This window comes from Crinia signifera, chromosome 4 (assembly GCF_055691185.1).
Source record: "Crinia signifera chromosome 4, ASM5569118v1, whole genome shotgun sequence".
NCBI classification, from domain to species: Eukaryota; Metazoa; Chordata; class Amphibia; order Anura; family Myobatrachidae; genus Crinia; species Crinia signifera.
The window spans coordinates 115,700,537-115,726,190 of record NC_139220.1 but is presented as its reverse complement, the minus strand read 5'-3'; the positions used below and the strand labels follow the sequence as shown (position 1 = coordinate 115,726,190).

At 44.3% G+C, this 25,654-nt stretch overlaps 1 protein-coding gene across 2 annotated transcripts in view; it reads right to left on the bottom strand.

The window, feature by feature from the left end:
- CFAP54 (cilia and flagella associated protein 54) overlaps window positions 1-25,654 on the bottom strand; it is a 341,833-nt gene that overhangs the window by 162,334 nt on the left and 153,845 nt on the right. For both annotated transcript variants that reach the window (XM_083182295.1, XM_083182296.1), the window contains exons 35-36: window positions 8,729-8,883; window positions 1,671-1,852 (exon numbers count right to left, since the gene is read on the bottom strand). In XM_083182295.1, the coding sequence (XP_083038421.1) occupies window positions 1,671-1,852; window positions 8,729-8,883 (337 nt within the window). The remainder of the gene's footprint in view (window positions 1-1,670; window positions 1,853-8,728; window positions 8,884-25,654) is intronic.

Sequence of the window (25,654 nt, the reverse complement as noted above, 5' to 3'; positions counted from 1 at the left end):
GTAACTTTTCTGGACTTTTAGCTCGCCACCCCCAGGGGTAGCAAACTGAAAATATGGTTGCATGCCCGATGGCAAAAACATTTGAATACCGCCGGAAGGAGCTCACAGGTGCCGGGACGGGCAGCAAACATTTGCATCCATCCCTAGGAATCACTACCTATGGCAAAGGGTCTAAGTCGCATCAGGATTCTCAAGCCATATGTACCTTAAAAAAAGAGTGCCCAAACCGGTCCTCGAGATCTACCAAGATCTAACAGTTTATGTTTGCCTGGCCACCTGTGGATCTATAGTAGGAATGAATGCAGCTTGTTTGAAATTTGACGGTTAGTAATTACTACAGCTGTGCACCAGCTAGGGCAGGGGTGTCCAAACTTTTTGCGACGAGGGCCAGATTTGGTGAAGTGTAAATGTGTGGGGGCCGACCATTCAGCCTGACATTCTTTGAATCATTAATCACATCAGAATGGTCCCCCACTCACTCTATGTCCCCCAGCCTGCCCCTTCATTGTATTTCCCCAACCTGCCCCCCATTCACTGTAAGTTCCCCAATCTGCACCCATTCACTCTGTCCCCAGCCTGCCTCACTTCTCTTAATGTCCATCAGTGCCTCCATTCATTGTATGTCCCTGAGCCTGACCCTCCTTCACTGTATGACCCCTGTTCACTATGTACCCCACTCTGCCCCCATTCACTGCATGTCCCCTAGCCTGCCCCTGCTCCCCCTTCTTTGAATGTCCATCACTGCCTCCATTCACTGTATTTCCCACAACATGACCCTCCTTCATTGTATGTCCCCCACTCTGCCCCCTCCCTTCTCTGTATGTTTCCCAGCCCCTTGTGTGAGCCAGAGGAAGGAGAAGCAAAGCAGGCACTGCAAGGACAGGAGATGCCTGGGCTCCCACTGCTGCCCTCCTCCGCTCTGCGTGTTACGGGAGCAAGCTTTCCCCTTGCTGCCCCCCTCCCCAAACACTGCTGTCACTGTGATTGTGGAGTAGGGTGATATACGATTGCAGCAGCAGGGGTAGAACACCAAACACATCTGACTGTGGCGGCCGGCACCTCCTCACTGCAGCAGACAGCAAGGTAAAGGCGCACTCACCGGGGCCCCACCTTTAGTGTCCTGTGCTGTGCCTCCCACATCTGATGCTCTTCCCGCTTCCAGCTGGAGGCTGCGGGCCACTTGAAATGACAGCACGGGCCGCAATTGGCCCCTGGGCCTGACTTTGGACATGCCTGAGCTAGGGGGTCTGGAAAATGTGGTCTGTTGGTAGATCTCAAGGACCAGTTTGGCCAGCCTTACCTTAAAGGATAATTGTATGGGGTCACATCAGTAACAATAACCTGGTCTTTTACACGTAGCAATGTGGATAAATAAAATATAATTTAGAAGAGCCCTGAAAATAATACATGAACAAAAATTAATGCAAATATTTACTTTACTAATATAACTGCAGTTCTAAACAAACACTGACCATATCATTTATTAATCAGTTAGAATAACCTACGACTGCCAGTATTACATATTTCCAATTTACATTACATTATCAAAATGTGGTCATTTATCCTTTAAAAGCAGAATAGACAGTTGTTTAAATAATTCAAAGAAACAAGTGAATTCAGTTGGTACTGGAAGCATGAAAAAAACAAACAAATTCATTATAATGTCTCACCACCGCTCTTTTAAGATGAATACAAATTTTTTCAAGATGATCCAGAATAATAACTGAGGACATGTTTATTTTTGCTTGCTCTTTTGTAGGTAGATATGGAGTTTCAATGTCATTTGTCATCTGTGTACGTGGAGTATCTATGTCACTGCGTATTGTACTTGGATCAGAATAGTCGATTGAATCTAAACAATAACATATAAAAATAGACTGATAAATACTGAAACAAGCACATACAATCATAACAGCAAGCACCACATTCCCCAGATGAACAAGTTTACCCTAGCTCAGCGGCTCTCAAACTGTGGGTGCTGGCTACAAAGTGGGTCCCGACCTTCTCAGCATGGGGTGGCGACTCCATGATGCTGACTATCAGGCTGTGTTGCTGACCATCAGGCTGATGACTTTTCTAGTCTGTCAGTGATTCAAGGGGCAGTATTCAATGAGAAAAATTTGCTGTGTTTTATGGCGAATTTGTGCTTTTTTTCGCGTTGGATGGAGAATTTTGGTCTCAAAAAGTAAACCACCCTATTCAATGTGATATTTTCCCCATCTTTCTAAGTGTTTTTCGCCGTGTCTCTCCATGTAGCAATTCTCCATCTTTTCATGGAGAAGTGGAATGTAAACTTTTAAAATAAAAGTTTTTTTTTTTACATTTTGGTGTCAAAAAATCTGGAATTTAATTCTGTGAAGGGGCATGCTATTTTTATTCATGTGTTTATTTTTATTTTTTTTACACATAACAGCCAGCAGGGGGCCGGAGCCGAGAGCCGCTCATTAGATATTCATATATTCACTGCTCCCGATCATAACATATGCACGATCGGGAGCAGTGAATATACCCGGTCCCCTGCTGGCTCTGGGGTGGGGGGGGGGGGAAGCTTGTGCTGCCTGGATCCCGGGGAGCCCTCCTCCCCTCCACATACGTTCTGGGGCAGGCAGATAGACTTCAATCTCCCTCCCTGCCTCTGCGACGTTGAATACTGGGAGAGCGAGTGGCAGCCAGCCCTCCGGAACACAGTGAGTGTGCAGCGAATCCTAAACAGGATTCCCTGCATACCCTGATTTTTTACATTGAATACTGCCCAAGGAGTCTGAAAAATCTGTTGAATTGTCTGTTATTTTAGACACCTCACATTTTGTGCCTCCACAATGCTGCCATGTATGTGCTGTCTGCTGACTGCACATGTGATGTGATGACCTTCTGCAGTAACTTGCTGGGGTCCTGTCATTATTTTTATTGTCTGATGGGGGCCCAGAGCAAAATAGTTTGAGGACCACTTCCCTAGCTGAACAACTATAGAGAATAGACCGCTTACAATAAACTGATAAAATGAGAGGGGTTTATATTATCACCAGTTGATCATAGTTATGTCTTATAAATTACCTTGGTGAATAGTTCATGTTTTCCCAGGGTTCTCTTTCATAGTTCCTGTTCACCCTTAGTATGTGATGTGACTAGTAGTGGGCAGTGCTGTGCACAGTGCTAGGGTGTTCGGTGCCCACCTGCAAACTATACATTTCCATTCTTTCTTCAATACATTACAAAAGGATGGCCTTATACACAATGCCTACAGAATTAGGATCTCATATACACAGAGGGGGTTATTCTGGTTGATTCAGATGCAAATTTGCACCCTTGAATCATCCAGTCAACCAGAACCCGCCCTGCGAATGGTAGTATGGCCACCTCCCATACACACACCGCATATGTTCTCACAGGCTACGAATGGATGGATTTACATAATCTTTTACAATCATCCTTTCGCATGACAAGTGGAACCTCCCACATCTTTTCATGCATACATATATATAGTGACTTTCAGGTCACTTATATATGCGTGCACATTCAGGAGGAAATGGGTGGGCAGCTGACATCCGGTGATGTCAGCTGCATGCCACCGGCACCCACGTCACCCAGCGATTTCAATGGGAACACCCAGCTTTACATGGGAACACACATGAAGTACGGATGGTGTAGTAGTTAGCATTACCACCTCACAGCGCTGTAGGGGCAGTACGGATGGTGTAGTGGTTAGCATTACTACCTCACAGCGCTGAGGTCATGGGTTCAATTCCCGCCATGGCTCTAACTGTGCGGAGTTTGTATATTCTCCCCGTACTTGCGTGGGTTTCCTCTGGGTACTACGGTTTCCTCCCACAATCCAAAAATATACTGGTTGGCTAGTTGGCTCCCAACAAAATTAACCCTAGAATGTCTGTGTGCGTGTACATGTGGTAGGGAATATAGATTGTAAGCTCCACTGGGGCAGGGACTGATGTGATTGTTCAAAAAAATATTCTCTGTAAAGCGCTGAGTAATATGTGTGCGCTATATAAGAAACTGCTAATAAATAAATAAATAATGAAGCACTGGGCATTCCCATTTGTGCAACTATCCACCGCCGTGGTCGCCGTGACCACACGTCCCCGGTGTATGCACATGCACATTGGTCCCCACGAATGCCGACTGCGAATGGAACAGAATAAGGTCCATAATGTACACAGTAGTAGCGCCACATAAGTACATAATGCCCACAGTAGTAACACCCGTTACAAATAATACCCACAGTAGTAGTGCCACTTATACACAAAGGGACCACAGTAGCTACTACTGTGGTCCCTTTGTGTATAAGTGGCACTACTACACATTCTGTAATGCTCATAGAAGTAGCAAATGGTGCACCATGATAGAGAAACAAGGAAAATTTAGGCACTAGGTACAAGAAAAGGGCCGTGGTCTCACTACAAGGGACATGGCAGAAGGAAATACATAGGGTTACAGAGGGACATACACAGAGTGACAGAGGCACACAACCATGGGATGACAGAAAGAAATACACTGGAAGACAGATGGGCATACACAGCAAGGCATTGGCATATATACACAGGCAGACAGAAGGGCAAATACGGGGTAACATTGGCACATTCAGGTATACACATTCAGGTATACACATTCAGGTATACACAGAGGGCCTTATTCTGGTTGGTGCGTTCATTTCCGTATACTTTCGGATGCCGTTTTTTAGCCGTCTGCGCATGCGCGGGGAACACTATGCGCATGTGCCACGCATGGTCTACGTACTTGTACTCACTAATACCGCACAGAAATGTGCACCGCAATCACTCGTGAAATATGGGCGTATTATGGGCGTCATTCGGAATGACACAGGGGCGTACTTTCAAAGTGGGCTAAACTGGGCTGAAACATGGGCGGACACGGGGGAGTGCACTTATTTTGGTAGGCGTGCATTCGGACAGCACACCGAATGCATGCGACCAAAAAGGCAAGAAATATGCGGTGTCCATAAGCAAGTATTGCTTTGCGGACACCACTCGGTCATGCGCTAGGCAATCGGAACGCCTAATCACTACAACCAATGTCAGGTGAACACAATACAATCCACTCCTTTACTCATTCCTTGTTAATTACACGCTTGTCACTGCTTCAATTGGAACCATTGCAGCTTAAATGGAACGGAATGGGATTATATGGTCGATGAGTATTAGATCGACGGTGTTTTGGACGAAGCCGTTAGTCAGACTGTACGTTTTTATCGAAAGTGTATAGATAGACAGTAGCATATGGTCCATCATAGTTACATCGAAATATGCAAGGTCTTACGGCAGAAAGGTAGACCGCTATTAGGTCGACCGGTAAATATGTCGACCGTTTCAAGGTCGAAAATTACAAGGTCGATCAACAATAGGTGTTGTCAACTGTTTATAATTTGAGCACATTTAGGACGCCTTACACAAGGTTCACCGTTAATAGGTTGACACATAAACCACGTTGTACATCAGTACAGTACATGTGTAGTACATGTAGACGGGAGGCTGTGTGAGTTTGGGGAGTCTGGATTTAGTCAGGTATAGGGGTGCTTAGGGGTGCCGTCTTTATTGGGTGCAGCTAGGGAGATGGAGGGATCCCAGGGGTGGAGCCCTTCATGGGTGACAGTGTAATGGGTGTTTGCAGCTCTGCACAGTGCCAGGTCATTCTGGCACTTGTAGTGCCACAGTAATAACACAGCCCGGCAAAGCGCTATCAACTAGCGTGGAATGAGCTTCTAAATGTAGACGGGAGGCTGTGTGACTCTATGGGGAGACTTGGGGAGTCTGCATTTAGGCGGCAATAGGTGTGCCGTATTTAATGGGTGAAGCTAGGGAGATGGAGGGATCCCAGGGGTGGAGAGCTTCATGGGTGACGGTGTAATGGGGGTGTGCAGCGCTGAGCAGTGCCAGGTCATTGTGGTACTTGTGGTGCCACAAGGGCCGGTATAAGTCTTCTTAGGCACCAAAGTAGGGAAGTATGCCTCTAGGGAAAGTGTGGGGGAGGTCTCAGAGGTTCCACAGCAGCCAGCTGCATTAAGTACAACAGGGATCCTCCACAGAAATCCTCGAATATTTGATAGGCAGACTTTAGCGCCCCCCGAGATCCCGGCACCCTGGGCAGCTGCCTACTGGGCGCCGCAGTTATGATAGGGCCCGGCAATGCGCTAGAGTGGAGTTGAGCTTCTAAATGTAGACGGGAGGCTGTGTGACTCTATGGGGAGACTTGGGGAGTCTGCATTTAGCCGGCAATAGGTGTGCCATATTTAATGGGTGAAGCTAGGGAGATGGAGGGATCCCAGGGGTGGAGAGCTTCATGGGTGACGGTGTAATGGGGGTGTGCAGCGCTAAGCAGTGCCAGGTCATTGTGGCACTTGTGGTGCCATGTCAGAATACTGCTGTACAACGTGGTTTATGTGTCAACCTATTAACGGTGAACCTTGTGTAAGGCGTCCTAAATGTGCTCAAATTATAAACAGTTGACTTTGCACTTGTTGACCTTATAGCGGTCCACCTATTGTTGATCGACCTTGTAATTTTCGACCTTGAAACGGTCGACATATTTACCGGTCGACCTAATAGCGGTCCTTTCTGCCGTAAGACCTTGCATATTTCGATTTAACTATGATGGACCATATGCTACTGTCTATCTATACACTTTCGATAAAAACGTACAGTCTGACTAACGGCTTCGTCCAAAACACCGTCGATCTAATACTCGTCGACCATATAATCCCATTCCGATGGCGCAAATTAATTAATTTATTTTTTCCAAAAAATCTATGTTTTTTAACCTTAATAAATAGTTAATTACAGTTCGAAGTTGTCTGTGTGTTTTTTTAAAATGGAAAAGTATATGTGTAACTTGTTATAATCTTTTAAATAAGCAAACTGTACATACTGTATATAGATGTATGTTATGTTCACATGCTGTAAGGGTTAATGTGTGTAATGAATATAGTAGTAATGTGTTTCAGTATATATTAGGATTTAATTGATTCAAATAGACAACAATCCCTTTTAAAGTGTGTTGTATTGAGCGTAAATACTCTGCATCGGTGCCTACGGCCAGGTTCCCGTACGTTCTAACGCGGTAAGACCGTGCTTACGCTGTAAGACCGTGCAGAATCTGTACATGTCCACCGCACACGCAAGGTTTTTAGGTCGTCCGTATACACGCCCAATTCTTAAAGAGTGAGTCCGTCCGAATGCGGAGGCTCAATGGGCGTTTCTACGGACGATGTCCGCATAGCGTTGTGTGCGGCCCGCTCCGTAAGAATTCGGGAATGTACACACCGATCAGAATAAGGGCCAGAGTTATAGAGGGACATACTCAGGATGACAGTGGAACATATACATGTGATGGGGACATACACAGAGTTTCAGTGGGACATATAAACAAGGTGATAGAGGGTGACAAACAATGGGTGACAGAAATCCATATACATTGTGACAGGAATTTACATACATGAGTTGACTGAAGGACAAACACAAGGTGACAGTAAGACACATTCACAGGAAAGAAGGACAGTGGGTGATGCACAGGGTGACAATGTACATCCATTTCCCGTATTCCAATTTTGCCACTGCCAGTCCTTTATTATTTCCCCCCCTCAGATCAGAGATAAGCATGCTATGCATTAAGCTGCCTGTCAGATTAACAAGCAAGTAGTATCTTCCTCCTTCCTCTCACTATGATAATCATTTATCAAGCCTTCTATAGACTGTAGAAGTAGAAGGAGAAGTTGCCCAGCTTCTACCTATCATTTTATGGAATGAACTTGACAAATACTAGGTGCAGTAGAAGCTGGTTGATTAGTATGGGCAACATCTCCATTGTTTAGGAAGCTAGATGCATCCCCCCATATGTCTGTTCATTACAATTCTTCTGGTGCCCTTCCCAAAAATTCTGGATACTTGCGACCCTCTTATTGGTCAGAGTGGCATTTACAGACTTACAGAAGTGGGCCCAGAACTAGAAAAAAGGCAATCTAGCATTTGTCTGCACTAGGCATGACCCTAGGCTTGTTATCACACCACCTGATGAGAAAGATGACCAGTATGTGTTTTTCACCTGTATTTACAAAGGAGGAAAATAGAAAAACGAAATAAGATTTTTTACACTAGGTGGATGAATTTAGGTTATTTTGATTTAAGCATGTGTGCTAAGCCATCCCTAAAACCTATACCCATTTGGGTTCCTTGAAGGCCTTGTTTGGGAAACACTGGCCTAGTCACATTGCTTAATATTACTTGTCTAACACAGAGACAGATAATGCACCTGGCCCAGAAAGCATCCACCCCTGTGGGCCAAAAAGATTGAGTGCATGTATGGGTATATTTAAATGAAAAGCCATATAAGAACAGTAGACTAGAATATTAAAAACAACAAGTAGAAAGACTATTTTAGAGTCTTTAATAAATCAATTCTTCAATTACTTTTATTTATTATTAATTAATCCTGAATGATGAATAAATGTCACCTGTCAAGTGTGTACAAATAATGGGTAGCTGTAATATACAGATATGTTTTTATGATTTCAACAGCAGCAAATGGAGAAAGGCTCGTCATTCTTCAAAGCACTCGCTGTGCAGTGCCTTAGACTTTTAGCTATTACACAGACAATTTGCAATTCAGCTGAGACATTCTGAGAATACAATTACAGTGCTGCATAAATGCAAAAACATTGTAAAATATTGGACATTGTGGTTTAAATTTATACAGTGTTTACCAGTGAATTTAGCATCTGGTGGAAGATCTAGTTTAAGTGAAGGATGAAGGTGACCTGGGTAAGGCATTTGTTCTTCTGCCGCATTTGTATCTGTTGCCATGACTACAGTGCCAGCATGATGCAAAGTGAATAATTCGGGATCCAGGACTCTGTAGCTGCACAAACAGAGAACAGACACATGTAAAGAACCAAAACAAATGTTTTTGTGAGCAATTCATTTAGTCACAACAATCTGAAAAAACAGGCAATTTTCCACTTACCTAGCAACTGGAAGCAGGTACAATTTATAGAGTCTGTCTATATAATGCAATATTCTATAAATAATGAGCATCAATGTTTATAAGGAGGGTTTGGACTTAGCTTAACCCTTAAATAGTACTGCTGATGCAGTGTTTCGTTGGTAATATTTTTCAAGCAAGTATATCAGAATTAACTTGATCATGCGACATTAAGTTTGCCTCTTATTAAACATGCCTATATTTATGTTTTTGTGGAGGATAAGTTAAACAGCATTCAAAGCTCATCCAATGTACGAGAACATAATCCAAATATGTGGAAGTGTGACAGCGGTACTTGTGTAATATCACGGCGCCCATCTATGCTACGTTTTCAGCGTAGGCTAAGCTAAGTCCTCCTGACCTGTTCATACCCCCACTATCAGCGTGGAGTCGATCTTATAAAGTGCGGCGAGCGCAGCGAGCCACCGAGCCCGAAGCGTGGTGAGCGGAGCAAGCCCCGCAAGGGGACGCAGATTACTTTACATGTATTGCGCGGTACATGTATTTGCTGCGCTCGCCACACTCTATAAAATCAACTCCACGCCGACGTGGAAAGTGGGAGTATGAACAGGTCGGGAGGGTGTGTAGGTCGGGAGGGCGTGTAACGCGTCCGCTCGCCACACTTCGTGGGTGGCGTGGATTGTGGGGGTGTTTCAGGAACACATTCGCACCTGCCATATCATATCTGAGACAGTAATGACGACATGTGTTAACTGGTAACTGGATTTTAGTTCATAATAAAGAAGAAAAAATCAACTTAACAAAGTACAAAAAGTTCTGCAGCCATTACACAGTCACTTCACCTACACCTCTGACTGACTACGGTAACTGCGTAACGCTGACTAACTACGCTGGCTGCGGGAACACTACGCTGAATCTGACAGGGACACTGACTATACGCTGGCCACGGGAACACTACGCTGAATCGGACAGAGAAGCTCACTACGCTGGCCGCGGGGACACTACGCAGAATCTGCAGATATATGCAACCAAGATCTCTGTATTATCTGATTATTATATGTATATTTCTAATTCAGTGTGCAATTGGGATACAAACTGTTTTTTTTCCTAACCAGATTTACCCCTCCCTGTTGGCACCTGAATATCATTACCTCTGATTGAGCAGCTTGCCAATAAAAGTGTTGTGCAGAATCTGACAGATATGATATCTATGCTGGCCACGGGAACACTACACCGTAACTGACAGATACACTGGCCTTGGGAACACTACGCTGATTTCGACAGGGATGCTACGCTAACTACGTAACGGGCGACGTGATATTACACAAGTCCCGTGACAGCTATTATATCACTATTATAAATTAGTAATTGGAAATTATAATTTCAATGTTCATCATTGCAAATACCAAGCCTGAATGCTGTTTTGTCTCTGAATTTCTTGGCGATTTATACAACTGTAATCTGACTTTTTGGAGGTACTGTAACAAGCTCCAATTTCCACTGTAAATATCGACATCTCTTACATGAAGGTTTTTTCGAGTTATTAGAGTAGTATTCTAACAGCAGAGAGTAGGGGCACCGTGAAGTGCACTTGGGGGTGATTCTGATTGACTCATTAAGCAGCAAATATTCATTGCTTAGCGAGCCATCTAGCATTTACCTACTGCCCGCACGAATGCCCACCCCTCACTGCAGACCGCACATCCCCGCCCCTTTGCGAATGGATGTTTTGCATATACATCCATTTGTACAGGACCAAAATATTTTGATGGTCACCGACCATTGAATGATTTTTACCGTTTGGAGTCTGGACTGACCTAGACTTGTGGCATCTGGGTCCAAAAAGGGGAGGGCGGCTGATGTCCTGTGACATTAGCCGTCTACCAGGGTGCCCACCTGCATTCGCAAGGGGATGCCCACAGTTTTCCTTGGCGCACCCACCATTTTTGTGGATATGCCCAGGAAACGCATATGTGAATATGCGCATACTCGGGTCATAAACATGGCCAGCACTGGGTGGCGTTTGGTCCACACGCAACGCTGCGAAATCCGCAGCATTGCGTGTGGACCACAATAAGGTCCTAAATACTGTAGATCCTGTACGCATGTGCTTGGCATGTATTCAGTGATCACCGGAGCTGCAGTGTCCATTGCCTCTCCCACCTGCCCCCCGCCCAAGGGACACTGCGACCCGTGGGTTGGACGGCGAGACAGTGTCCAATTAGGGGACAGTTGGGATGGGAGGTACGCAACATGTTGAATCTGACACCTAATGCCAAGATTTATATTAACAACTTTATGAATACAGTATATACACTTTAATAAAGTCAATAAAATGCAGGTCTTTGCATAAAGTATGTTGGTATCGTAACCATGTCAACATGCTAAAATGCAAAAATGTGGTGTCAACATAGTGACACTCATTGCAAATATAACGACTGTATGGAATTTATTACAATTTATGTGCATTGATCATAGGTACCGTAATCAGATAATGGCTACTGCTATGTATGCTACATGGATTCTCATTGTGTTCTTTCTCAATGTGTGCTCTGTACTGCACCAGGACACCGAGACTAAGCCATTGGGAATTTGTAAAATGTTAGTTCAATATTACCACATCTTTTAAAAAACCATGAAAGAAGAAAAGAGGGGAGTGTCCTTAATTGTTGGTGCACCTCAGAAAATAATAAAACATAACCATTATTAAATATTTCTCTAAAAGGCTGCGAAAATATTAAAAAAATATGAATTGGACATACAAAGGTGGGTTTAACACTTTAAAACAAGGGTGGCAGGCATCCGTTGCTATATGTTACATATATGAAATGTAGTGATTGATTTCACAGTGTGTGGCTACCCCGAACTGCTCAGTGGATTGTGATCTGGAATTGATCTAACCAATCTCTACTAGCAGAGCTTATGATGAGGTGCCAGGAAAGAGAAACTGGGTTGATATAACCTCTAGTGTCTCTTGTGGTCCTGTGGAGCTCACTAACTGGAATAACATAGAGCCTCAGTAGGAGTATGTAATGATATTTCACTAATTAATATAAATTTGTATCAGTGCAGTATAATCTGGCTGTCTCAATTTATCGGGATGGTAAGGTGTCTCTCTGTGTAAATCTCAGAGAGACCTCAACCCTGCATAGACGCCTTAAAAAGGTATCTCAATGCCAGATATAAGGTCTATGTCACTGGTGGGAGCTCTGAGATTCGTTGGTGAGTTTGAGCCCTTAGAAGGGCTTCAAGGACATCACACTGTGAGCACATATAATCAAAATGCAGACTGCCTGCGCACCGCTAGCCGGCACGCGCTTCGCAGTACAGCTTCTGAGGAACTATCCACTCCACCCTGAACCGTGGAGAGCGCAGCGAGCCCTGCGAGGCGTGGCGGAACGCGTCCTCCGACTTTTTCATTACTCCACTATCCACGTCGGCATGGAGTTGATTTCATATAGTGTGGCGAGCGCAGCCAGCCACTGAGCCCGAAGCGTGGTGAGGGGACGCGGATTACTTAACATGTATTCCGCTTCCCCTCGCCACGCTTTGGGCTGTGCTCGCCACACTATATAACATCAACTCCAGGCCGACGTGGATATTGGGGTAATGAAAAAGTCGGAGGACGCGTTACGCCGCCCCTCACAGAGATTGCTGCGTTTGCCACGCTTCGGGGTGGTGTGGATAGTGGGGGGGTACGTTAAACCTATTTTTTGGGACATACAATCATATTATTGTATACCTAATGTCATGGCATCACACACCCTATAAAATCACATGCGATCGCATGCGATTTTTGCGGCAGATGAGATGCGATGGCCCGGGGCTGAGAGAGCAGTGAATAAATTACATAGGAAAATCGCATTGCATCGCACATCGCATGGCCCTAAAATGGCCCATGCGATGCGATGCGATTTCACTACGCAAAATAGCCCACTAAGCAAATTGCTTAGTGGGCGCCGTGCTAGGAAACAAGTACCCATTTTAATGTTCTGCTGACTCCTTCATAACAACTTTTTGAACAATCCACCCAACACTGTTTTACAGATTTCTCATCTACATTATCACAAAAACCTTGGGGAGAAATCTTTTGTCAAGTGAAACTTTTTCTGCCTCTTTTTGATTTCTCATAAAAAGTAGATCAATAACTTGAGCTCTCGTAGAAAATGTAATAGCAACCAGAAAAATTCCAATCTGAACAAAGTAATTGGTTTAAACGTAGGTTGTGAAGATTCATATTGAGTTCCCGGGAGAGATGGGGAAAACAAGAAGCCCATTTTCTAATAAATATCCTAATAACAGCGGTTAAACCTGTGTGCAAATCTGCTATCTTGGAGCAGTGGTTATTGGTTGTGTCACACGAAAAAGTCTGTTTTGTAAATGACATTCAGTACTCAGAGAAGAAAGACCCAAAAGTGATGCATTACCTATGCATGATAAAACTGAACCTTCAATTTGAGACAGACATGTCACACTCTCCGCTTTATCACACTGGTGCACACGTGATCTTGCAGGACAATAATTGTCAGTTATGTGCCCATTACAATGAATGTATGCTGTGCTTGGCCATCAAAGGAATAATCCATCAATTAAAAGAAGCTGTTTTCAAGAATCCGTATTTCTTCCACTTCTCAATAAATGCCATATAACCCTTACTGATGGGAGTTCAATCATTTCATTTTAGTTTATGATCATATTTATCACTATGTATTCTCCTCACTGGGCAGTATTCAATGTCCCTAATCGCGATGTGCAATGAATCCTGTTTAGGATTCGCTGCACTTTCGCCGTGTTCCAGAGGGCTGGAGCCCTCGCTTCCAGCCCTCGCTGACACAGTATTCAATGAGGCAGGGGCTCGCTGCCCCTGACCGTGAATGTGAACCCCTGTGGCGGACACCGCAGGGAGCCTGAGGATGGCGGCAGGCAGGGAGATGGAAGTCTCCCTGCCTGCCCCAGAACAGGCATGTGGCTGCCCCCCGGGAGAGCCAGCAGGGGACCGGGTATTCACTGCACCCGATCGTGCATATGTAATGATCAGGAGCAGTGAATATATGAATATCTAATGAGCGGCTCTCGGCTCCCGGCCCCCTGCTGGCTGCTATGTGTAAAAAAATATTTTTTTTTAATTAAATATATATTTATGTGCTATAAGCACATGACTAAAAATAGTATGCCCCTTCACAGAATAAAATTCCTGATTTTTTTACACCAAATGTAAAACAACAACAACTTTATTTTAAAAGTTCACTTTCCACTTCACCATGAAAAGATGGTGATTTGCAACACGGCGACACACGGTGAAAATCACTTAGAAAGACTGCGAGAAGTGCACGTTGAATAGGGCGATTCACTTTCTGACCCAAAAAATCACCTTCCAACGCGAAAATAGCACAAATTCACCGTGAAACAGGGCGAATTATCCTCACTGAATACTGCCCACTGTAGTGGACAGTGCGAGATGACGTCACTGTGATTCTGCGACCTGCGCAACCTAATGTGTTCAGTGCCATGAGGCTGGACGTCAGTCACGGTCAGCAACTAGAGGTTGCAACTTCAGTTATAAGCAGCAGATCATTACTCATTTCAGAGCTGTCCCCTGCAGTCTCTCGCGAAACCTAACAGACTATGGAGCGAGGGCAATGAGTGCTGCAACCCTTTGCAGAATTGCAGAGGCCTGTACCAACAGTCTACCAGTCTCCCCATTCTAATAGTACTGTTGGCGCTAGGGGATCTGTGTGCCACGCAGGCACTTTTGGCTATGGCGAGTCTGAGTTGGACATGGCACTTCCCAAGACCAGGTTGGTTGCTTCCAACCACCCATAAATTGTGCCTGGTAGTAGGAAGTTTTCCTGCTTTGAACGTTGATGCTCTGCTACTCTTCTGGGGCAGCATAATGACAGAGGCTGGCAACAGAGGAGGGACATGGCAAAGTTACAGGGTAACTAATCTGTTTGTTTGTTTGTCCGTCCATCCAGTAATGCATTTGGACACCCTTTTACCAACTGGGATGAAACCAATGCAAGGTGGTCAAATTGCATCCTGGTAACGGGGGGAAGGGGGGGGTTAGAGTCCCTAGTCAGACCTCCTACTGGTGTACGCTAAACAGAACTTTGACATGGGTATGGGTCATAGGGTCAACAGAACTGAGGTCGACCTTGAAAAAGGTTGACATGCGTTTTTCATTGATTTTCTTGTGCCGAGATCAAATTAGTCAACATGGACACCGTATACTGTAATTGTACGGCGTTCACTCACCATGCTTCAAGCGTGGTGCCTTGCTAAGCTCAGCACACTATTATATTCTCACTCTATGCCTAATTGGATACTTTAGGTAGTGTATATATTAGGGGCAGCACGGAGAAATGGGAGCAGAGAGAGCGTTGCAAGAAACAAGAGCACAGAAGGTCTTCTATCCATCAACCCCAGCAACTGAACTCCCTCTCTGCCTGGAGCCAAGGTAAGCTGCCACTCCACCGAGCAAGGCCACAGCAGGGAAATGGGGATCTATATAAAGACCAGGAGGATTAGGGGAGGGGGATACTTACTAGGTCAAAAGCAGAACTAGCAGCAATGCAAGTGGGCACCAGTCCAAATTTTGCCTAGGACATGAAATTGGCTAGGGCTCTCCCACAGCCTAACCCGTACCCCCTTTCTGCCAAACCCTAACCCTATCTCCTTAGTGCCTGACTCTTTGACTACTCCCCACTAATTCTAGAACCCCCTATTGCCATAGCTTAACCTTAACCTCCGCTATACTGCCTAAATATAATGCAGATATGCTGACCAGATCCCAATAAAGGTATTATAAGCACTTGCAGTTTAAGATCTCCACCTGTCTGAGATCGCTTCTGTCACAGTCACCTCCCTGCTGTATTATTCATGTAAGAGTCGTCAGGCACTATGCCTACTGGTATGTATCTACATGCATCTTGTAAATATGTCTGGGATGCAAACTTACAATACATATATTTCTGCAACTGTATACTGACCATTTGTTGGTGCACAATGGGGGTTATATAAGTGTGGTTGGATTGCGATCACTGCTGCATCCTTGGATAGCGCTATTTTGCAATGCAGCAGGAGGCATCTAATACAAGCAGGAGCCTCATGCTGATTTAGTGAACCTATGGTGCTCTGACCTCTTCCCACCCATGAAATGGCGATGAGGTGCCTTCTTTTCACAAACAGAGGCAATCACCACCCCACCAACCCTAGCAATCTGTCGGTCACTGACATTCGTCAGTCTTCCTGCTTCTGATGACCTTCCGTGCAGGTGCAGAACGGGTCCTGCGCATGTGCAAAGTACCAAACCACTGCACCTGAATAACTCCCAATGTTTCCTCAAAGAGTGAGCAAATTGGAACTGTACAGTGATAAACCGGGTAGGTCTTTCAACCTGTGACTTTCCAGCCTTTGTGTAGTGTCAACCTGGTTGTCATTCTACAACAGCTCTAAACGTATTCTATTCATTTAGGTACTTGTGAGTTATCCGGGCTGCCGATTTTTTCATCGCGCCCGAAATCGTGGGCATCGTGGGCATCGCGTCGGTCGTGGCCATTATAAGGGGCCACGACACGATGCCCGCGATTTCCCATAGACAGTAATGTTAAAAGACACGATGGACCCGATTTCCCATAGACAGTAATGTTAAAAGACGCGATGGACCCGATTTCCCATAGACAGCAATGTTAAAATAAAATGACAATATGGTCATTTCACATTGGATATGTTTTAAAAAAAAAGGTTTCATGGCCCCCCACCACCGTTAACGCCACCCCGCTATTGACGCTAACCCGAAGCGTGGCGAGCGCAGCGAACCCGCGTGGGGCGGCGGTACGCATCCTCCGACCTTTTCATACCCCTACTATCCACGTCGGCGTGGAGTTGAGAATAGAATAGTGTGGCGAGCGCAGCGAGCCACCGAGCCCAAAGCGTGGCGAGCACAGCGAGCCCCGCGAGGGGATGCGGATACCTTCACAGGTATCTGCGTCCCCTTGCGGGCTTCACAGGTGTCCGCGTCCCCTTATTATTGTCTATGGGAAATCGCGGGCATCGCGTCGCGGCCCCTTATAACGGCCATGACCGACGCAATGCCCCCGATTTGGGGCTAAATCGCGGGCATCGCGTCGGTCGGGTGTCCATAAGTTAACTAAACTTAAGGACAAAATCGGCAGCCCGGATAATTCACAAGTACCTTCATTTATACTGTATTTTAATAACATTCTGCAATGGAACAAACCCTCTTTGGCTTGTTTATAGGCATATAAAATTAAAATATCTACCATTTTCATTGTAAAGTACAGCACAGTAGCATAGGAGTTCAATTCCTGAGCAAGGCCCTATATGTTTGCATGTTCCCTGGTATTTGAGTTGGTGGGTGCTCCAGTTTCCTCCCACACTCCCTAAATATACAAGTTAACTGAATTCTGAAACAATGAACACCTGTGTGTCTGGGGTCTGATTCGGAGATTGATGCAGTTCCTACAGCAACTTCTGTCTGCAGAAACAGCTGCTGCACAAAAATATGCAAAAGATGCAGCGTTTATTCACTGTGAACTTTGGCCACCTGTATGACCTTCAGGTTACTCGGGATGGCCATGCTGTATAAGACCAGGAAATATGTGGCCAAAGATGCAGACCCTGGCCTCAGTACTACCAGAACACAGGGCTCTGCCACAGACCCCTCCACAAATGGCAGCAGCCTGTTCATCAGGTGCAGGGGGCACTGTGTGCACCATGCACTATGGTACACGGTACATCTCCGAAACAAGCCCTTAGATGTAAGCTCTATTAAGGCAGGTACTAATTAATGCCAAATATTCTCTGCACAGCACACTTTTATTGACACAATTTATCAAAAAGTGCCCCCACTATCTCCCGCGCATATCACATCATATAGCACAGTGGTGCCCAACCTGGGGTACTTGTACCCCTGGGGGTATGTGGCAGACCGGTTGGGGTACTTAAAATAATATTGGTAATAGCAGAAGAAGGAGAAGTCTCCTGATGGTGGAATAAGTCTCCCACTGCTGTGGAGATGGACCACGTTGCATCCCATCCGGTTACGTCTGCAACATTATCAGTGTCTCCTCATGCTTTTGCCCAACCTGTAATCCACTAAGTGCTACCCACGCTGCCCTCAGGTATCATCGTTCATCTGGAGGAAGCAGCGGCAATAATCCTAATCCTACAGGCAGGGCTGGATTAAGCCTTCGGTGGGCCTGGTCACTTTAGACAGGGGGGTCCCCTCCCACTTGTCATTACTGGCCGCAAACTGCACGGAAGAATATTACACAGAGTAAAGGCAGTACAGGTCGAGTATCCCGTATCCGAATATCCGTTATCCGAATTATTCCGAAATACGGACATTCCAGAAAGTGAAAAAAAAATTTTTTTTTGCTAAAAACTCACTGGGGACATATGTAACAGCATCACTGGGGACATGATATGTAACTGGCACTATATATGTGCAAGACAATGATTGCTTGGCATTCAAATTCAGTGCTGAGATAGTACACACATTTTGTTTCACATTTTGAAACCTTGTTTTTTGAACAATTAAAATATGTTTGTGTATATTTTATGTGGTAATAAAATATATTTGTGTGTATATTATGTGTTTATAGAGCATAAATGCAAGATACTTCAAAATACATCATTGAAATATTAAAATATTCCGAAATACGGAATAATCCGTTATCCAAAATTCTCCTGGTCCCGAGCATTTTGGATACGGGATACTCAACCTGTATAAACTTGGTCAATGGATAACTGCAGGGGGATTAATGTAAACACACACACACATATATATATATATATATATATATATATATATATATATATATACACACACACACATACAATCCAGTGGCCTAGCGCTCCCAATGACTCCTGAAGCATAAAGTGCCCTGGTGCCTTCACAAATTAAGGAAATGTATAGCAGCAGCTGTGCGCCACTCAGGTGAATTGAAACGTTGTGGCAACCCCTGCTTATTGTCTTCATTAACTCCCTGAGTGCCGCACCGCCGCTGCTATATAATACCAAATAAAAAGCCTGTGTTTGTCTCTGTAGGAGCCCTGACAGGCTCAGTGCTGCCTCTGATTAAAAACCTCCCCATGATGAGGACGCTGCTGTTGTCCTCCATTGGCCTGAGAAGCATATGATGCCCTCCACCAAGCAGAGCTAAGTACAAGCTTCTCAGCCTCTGACCTCTTGTGCAAAGTCTCATTGGACTTCGTCAACTATCAGTAATGCACTGCATACTTGTACAGTCAGTGTGCCTAGGCTACCGATGCTCAGCATTACAGGGGTGGGGTCCTGGTGTGCACACCAATTGAGAGGTGCGACCCTGCGGAGACCTTTCAGTAGAACTGCATACAAAGTCAAAGGTGCAGGTGCACAAATTAAACTCCCAATTTCAAAATTTTTGCAATAAAATTTTGCATTTTTAGCGAGGTTCTTCGCTTAGTTATGGCCATAAGTAACGGCTTGCCCACCGCGACCAGGTGACCTCATTAGTCGGGCAAGTCCCTAACATTTTGGTAGGTACAAATCTAGAGCTCAGGGCACCCCAAAATGGTGCAGCTGAGTGACCCCAGGGCAACACAAGACTGAAAAAAATATATAGTGAAACAAAGTGAGGATAGGTTAGTGAGAGAGGCTGCTAAAAGATAGCAGGGGTAAGTAAGTGAGAGGTAAAAAAAATGAGAGATAAAGTAGTGAGAGGTGAAGTAGTGAGAGGTTGGGGTACTTAAAATAATATTGGTAATAGCAGAAGAAGGAGAAGTCTCCTGATGGTGGAATAAGTCTCCCACTGCTGTGGAGATGGACCACGTTGCATCCCATCCGGTTACGTCTGCAACATTATCAGTGTCTCCTCATGCTTTTGCCCAACCTGTAATCCACTAAGTGCTACCCACGCTGCCCTCAGGTATCATCGTTCATCTGGAGGAAGCAGCGGCAATAATCCTAATCCTACAGGCAGGGCTGGATTAAGCCTTCGGTGGGCCTGGTCACTTTAGACAGGGGGGTCCCCTCCCACTTGTCATTACTGGCCGCAAACTGCACGGAAGAATATTACACAGAGTAAAGGCAGTACAGGTCGAGTATCCCGTATCCGAATATCCGTTATCCGAATTATTCCGAAATACGGACATTCCAGAAAGTGAAAAAAAAATTTTTTTTTGCTAAAAACTCACTGGGGACATATGTAACAGCATCACTGGGGACATGATATGTAACTGGCACTATATATGTGCAAGACAATGATTGCTTGGCATTCAAATTCAGTGCTGAGATAGTACACACATTTTGTTTCACATTTTGAAACCTTGTTTTTTGAACAATTAAAATATGTTTGTGTATATTTTATGTGGTAATAAAATATATTTGTGTGTATATTATGTGTTTATAGAGCATAAATGCAAGATACTTCAAAATACATCATTGAAATATTAAAATATTCCGAAATACGGAATAATCCGTTATCCAAAATTCTCCTGGTCCCGAGCATTTTGGATACGGGATACTCAACCTGTATAAACTTGGTCAATGGATAACTGCAGGGGGATTAATGTAAACACACACACACATATATATATATATATATATATATATATATATATACACACACACACATACAATCCAGTGGCCTAGCGCTCCCAATGACTCCTGAAGCATAAAGTGCCCTGGTGCCTTCACAAATTAAGGAAATGTATAGCAGCAGCTGTGCGCCACTCAGGTGAATTGAAACGTTGTGGCAACCCCTGCTTATTGTCTTCATTAACTCCCTGAGTGCCGCACCGCCGCTGCTATATAATACCAAATAAAAAGCCTGTGTTTGTCTCTGTAGGAGCCCTGACAGGCTCAGTGCTGCCTCTGATTAAAAACCTCCCCATGATGAGGACGCTGCTGTTGTCCTCCATTGGCCTGAGAAGCATATGATGCCCTCCACCAAGCAGAGCTAAGTACAAGCTTCTCAGCCTCTGACCTCTTGTGCAAAGTCTCATTGGACTTCGTCAACTATCAGTAATGCACTGCATACTTGTACAGTCAGTGTGCCTAGGCTACCGATGCTCAGCACCATTAATCATTGTCACATTGGCAGATAGGTGAAGCTGCAGCACTACACCACTCCCATGCACAAAAAATTGTTTACCTAAAAAATATATATATATATACTGTATATATATATTTTTAAAATACATGCCAACCACAGGGGCCCCTAGATAGAGGGGGGCTCAGGGGTACTGACCCCCCCTTTTATCCGGCCTATGAGCATTATCGGTAACCGCAGATACAGTATACAGCCAGCGGACAGACACAGAGGGACTTGATTCCTGACCGCACACTACTCCTTAATATAAGTATACATATACTACTCACTTCCACTCCACTCATAGATACTACGGATATTTCAAATTGAGTGGAGGGGGTACTCCTAGATGAAAAGCTGAATCAAATGGGTATGGGAGAGAAAAAGGTTTAGAACCACTGGCATAGCAGTTTTAGCATATTGCATGCGTTTTGAACTAGATGCTATGCGATCTAGTCCAAAACGCAAGGTGCGTATCGCACAATGGGTAGCCACCATTAGAATATACTGCATTACGTTCTAATCAAATGACACTGCAATTGTATGGAAAATACCATGATGTAAATAGGAACATTAATGTCCTAGCATTTTATTTAAGAAGCACCAAGTAATGAGTCTTACATTTGTGACACACTGCTTTAGTAAGCACTGTGTTGTTCATTTCCATACTAAGCTACAAGCTTTGTCACTGTACTAGTCTTCTTAATTTCATACACATGATTAAAGGATTTACATATAAATGAACATTAACAGTTTGATCTGTGCCCCCCAGAGTATTACTTAAAAGTAAATCTATTTGAATTAAAAGAAAATATCTAAACATAAGTTAGCATTTATTCCTTAATTTGTGGAATAATGAGTGAAATCCATGTATGATATTGCTTGTCCTCTGATATTTTCTAGGAATGGTTTTATAGCATGATTTGTTCTACTGCTTTCATTTTAGGTGAACTAAACAAACAAAATATATGTAATTGGTGCTGTGTGAGTTTGAAAACAGCTTTGCATGAAATCCCAACTGGTTATTATAAGAAAATATAGCAATTTTCAGTAATCTTCCAATATGAACAAAACAATTCTAATCCTTTTCTATAATGAAACAGACTTTCGCACTAACAAAGTATAGCAACCAGAGATCATTAGACGTGAATCTCAGTTAGTATGCTGGACATAAATCTCATACAAGCCTGTCAATTAACAAACATTGACCATATGTTCGCTAAACTATTTCAATATTATTGTTGCTTTAATACAGATATGGCAGACACAGATTTTAATAGTACTGTCAAAAACAGTCAAGATTTTTGCAGGACAGTCATGATTTTTTGTGACTATCCCGTGTCCCACCACCAGGCAGCACGGTGGTGGTGGTGGTGGTGGTGGGGGGGGGGGTGGGAGTTGATAGTTCCCATCACTTTCTGCTCTGCGCACATGTGCAAAGCGTCAACTCAAGGAGACAGGAGGACAGGGGACATGCCAGCAGCGTAGAGTGATGGCCATTACCCCACCATGACGAAACCACAGTGTGGCCTTGCTGGTAGTGCTGCAAACATAGGCCACACCACCTGACCACCATGCTACGCCCCCTAATTCTGGGTGCGCACAATTGTCTCTCGTCCACATCACACAAAGTTGTGAGGTATGATAGTACTGCTATTTTAACATGGACTCTTTGTAAATGCTAATAAAATTTAGCATTTTTCTTTTTTTTAAACATTCAATTTTTATTGTGAATTTTTCCAGAGGATAACTGGGGGTGGGGGGGATACAGAAGGAAAGGAGGGAGGGTAGGGGACAAAAGAAAACAGTGGGTGGTAAATCATAATTGTCTCACAATTCACATTAGATCATAATTATGTACTAAAAGTACAATCTGCATCTGTATAGAACAATACATCTCATGGTATCGAGTAGCATTTAAGAATCTAGCACAGATAAGTCAGGAGGACTTTTGTGTATATTCGAGCGCCCCATCTTTTCATTATAAAGCGACCAGCCTAGCCATTTCATTACTATTGAGTTTGGAGAAGAGGAGTACTTGGCGTCGGCAGTCTCGTAGATAAAGTGACTGTGTACCTTATTTCGGATAGCCTCTAGGGATGGTATGGTATCAGATTTCCACAGTTTAGCGATAATCGCCTTGGTAGCTATAAGAACATGGCCTAAAATATACCTGTCAGCCGACAAGAAATGTGATGGGAAAATATGGAGCAGGGCCAGAGCTGGGTCAGGAAGGATGGGTTGGTTTATTATTAAGCTCATTAGCTGAAATACTTCCCCCCAGAGAGGCCGCAGGCGTGGGCACTCCCAAAATATGTGGAAGATATCCCCAACATTGCCACACCTCCTCCAACAGGAGTTAGGGGATGATGGCCAAATTGTATGCAGCCTGGCTGGGGTGAAGTAGGCCCTATGGATAAGCTTGAAAAACATTTCAGAATGATTTATACAACGCGATATCTTGAAACAGGATCTAAAGATGTTCTCCCAATCTTCCTCACTGAGAGATCTGTTCAGATCTCTCTCCCATAGGGATTGTGCTTTCAGCTTATGTCTTACATTTATGGAGAGTAAGTGGGAGTACCACCACGATATGCCGCCTTTGTGAGAATAAATGCTCATCCTAGTTTTGAGATAGGCGGGGAAAGCTGGTTTTGTGTTAGGAGCGTTCAGACGTGATTGTAACCAACTTCTTATCTGTAGGTAGATGAAAAAGTCCTGTTTGGGGATGTTAAAGTTGTTTTGTATATAATCGAAGGGTGCGAAATTATCCCCGACATACAGGTCTCCCACTGAAGCTATTCCCTGTTTAATCCATCTATCTAATGGCACATTGGGGATTAAAGATTTCAAAGCTTTTAATGACAAGAAGGGGGCTGGTAGGGCTGTCTTTTCCAGAGAAGCCGTCATTTTATACCAGACATCTAGGGTGGCTTTGATGGATTTACAGAGGGCTGAGAATTTCCTGGTTTCATTTTGTGGGAGCCATACCAGATCTGCGATCGGTGTAGGGTAGCAATAGGAACTCTCCAACCTTACCCAAGGTTTCGGGTCTTTAAGATCAAGCCAATCCCTAGCCTGGTTCAGAATACAAGAGGCGTAGTAAGTTTCGATATCGGGATAGGCAACGCCGCCCTCGGATTTAGATCTTATTAGAATCTTCTTTGCGATTCTAGGTTTGGCCCCTCTCCAGATATATTTAGTCAAAAGTTGGTTAAATTTGTTCATTAAGTTTTTTGGAGGGGATCTGGGAATAGAGCGGAAAAGGTACATCAATTTCGGTAAGAGGACCATTTTAGCCGCAGCCACTCTCCCTAGCCATGATACATCGTGCAACATCCAGTCTCCAGTCACCTCCGCAAAGGCCCTCAACAGGGGGTTATAGTTGCACTCAAATATATGGTTTTCCAATGCCAAGTTAATTCCTAAGTATTTCAGTGAGCGGGTTTGCCATGAGTAATTGTACTTTTCTTTTAATCTAGTGATAGTATCTTGGGGGAGCCCCAGGGGAAGGGCCTCCGTCTTACCAGTGTTTAATTTATAAAATGATACTTCGGAGTAATCTTGTAGCACCCTGTGTAAAGCGGGAAGAGAAATTTCCGGATCTAAGAGACATAATAGGACATCGTCCGCAAAAAGGCTAATTTTATGGGACGAACTACCAATTACCGGGCCCTTAATAGAGTTATTACATCTAATGTGTTCAGCCAGAGGCTCAATCGCCAGAGCAAAGATCAAGGGAGAAAGTGGGCACCCCTGACGGGTACCGTTGGAGATTTTGAACCCTGAGGAAGTGCAACCATTCGTGAAAACCCTTGCAGAGGGATAGGAGTATAGAGCCAGGATTGAATCTAGTATCCGGCCGCTAAGACCAAATTTTTCTAGGGTCGCACGCATGAAGCCCCAGTGGAGCCTATCAAAGGCCTTCTCAGCATCTAATGACAGGACTAAAAGGGGGATTGTCTTAGATGAACAGAATTCGATAACGCCTAGCACCCTGCGTGTGTTGTCTGGGGCCTGCCTGTTCAAAACAAAACCAACCTGATCATTTTTAATGAGGGAGGGGAGTAGTGGACTTATACGGTTAGCAACTAATTTAGCGTATAATTTCAGATCTGAGTTGAGAAGTGCAATGGGTCTATAGTTTTGGACTGCTGTTTGGGGTTTCCCTGGTTTGGGGATGGTGATGATGCGGGATTCAAGCATTTCAGAGGGGAAATGTTTTGCCAATGAGGCCTCATTAAATACCTTAAGTAACACAGGTGACAGTTGGGATTTAAAGGTTTTGTAAAAGTTAGAAGGGAACCCATCGGGCCCAGGGGCCTTGTCTGATGGGAGGGAGTCGATACCCGTTTGGACCTCTTCTAGTGACCAGGGTGCGTTAAGAGAAACACATGCCTCCGGGGACAACGCAGGGAGGTTGATCTTATTTAAAAAACTTTGGATCTTCTCATAATGTGGTTGGTGAGTGGCAGGGTCATCCTTCAAATTATATAGTTTAGAGTAATACTCTGAAAAGACGTTGGCTATCTCGTTTGGGTCATATACTTTTGTGCCCCGGTCGGAATATATCATATGGATTTTTTCCTTTG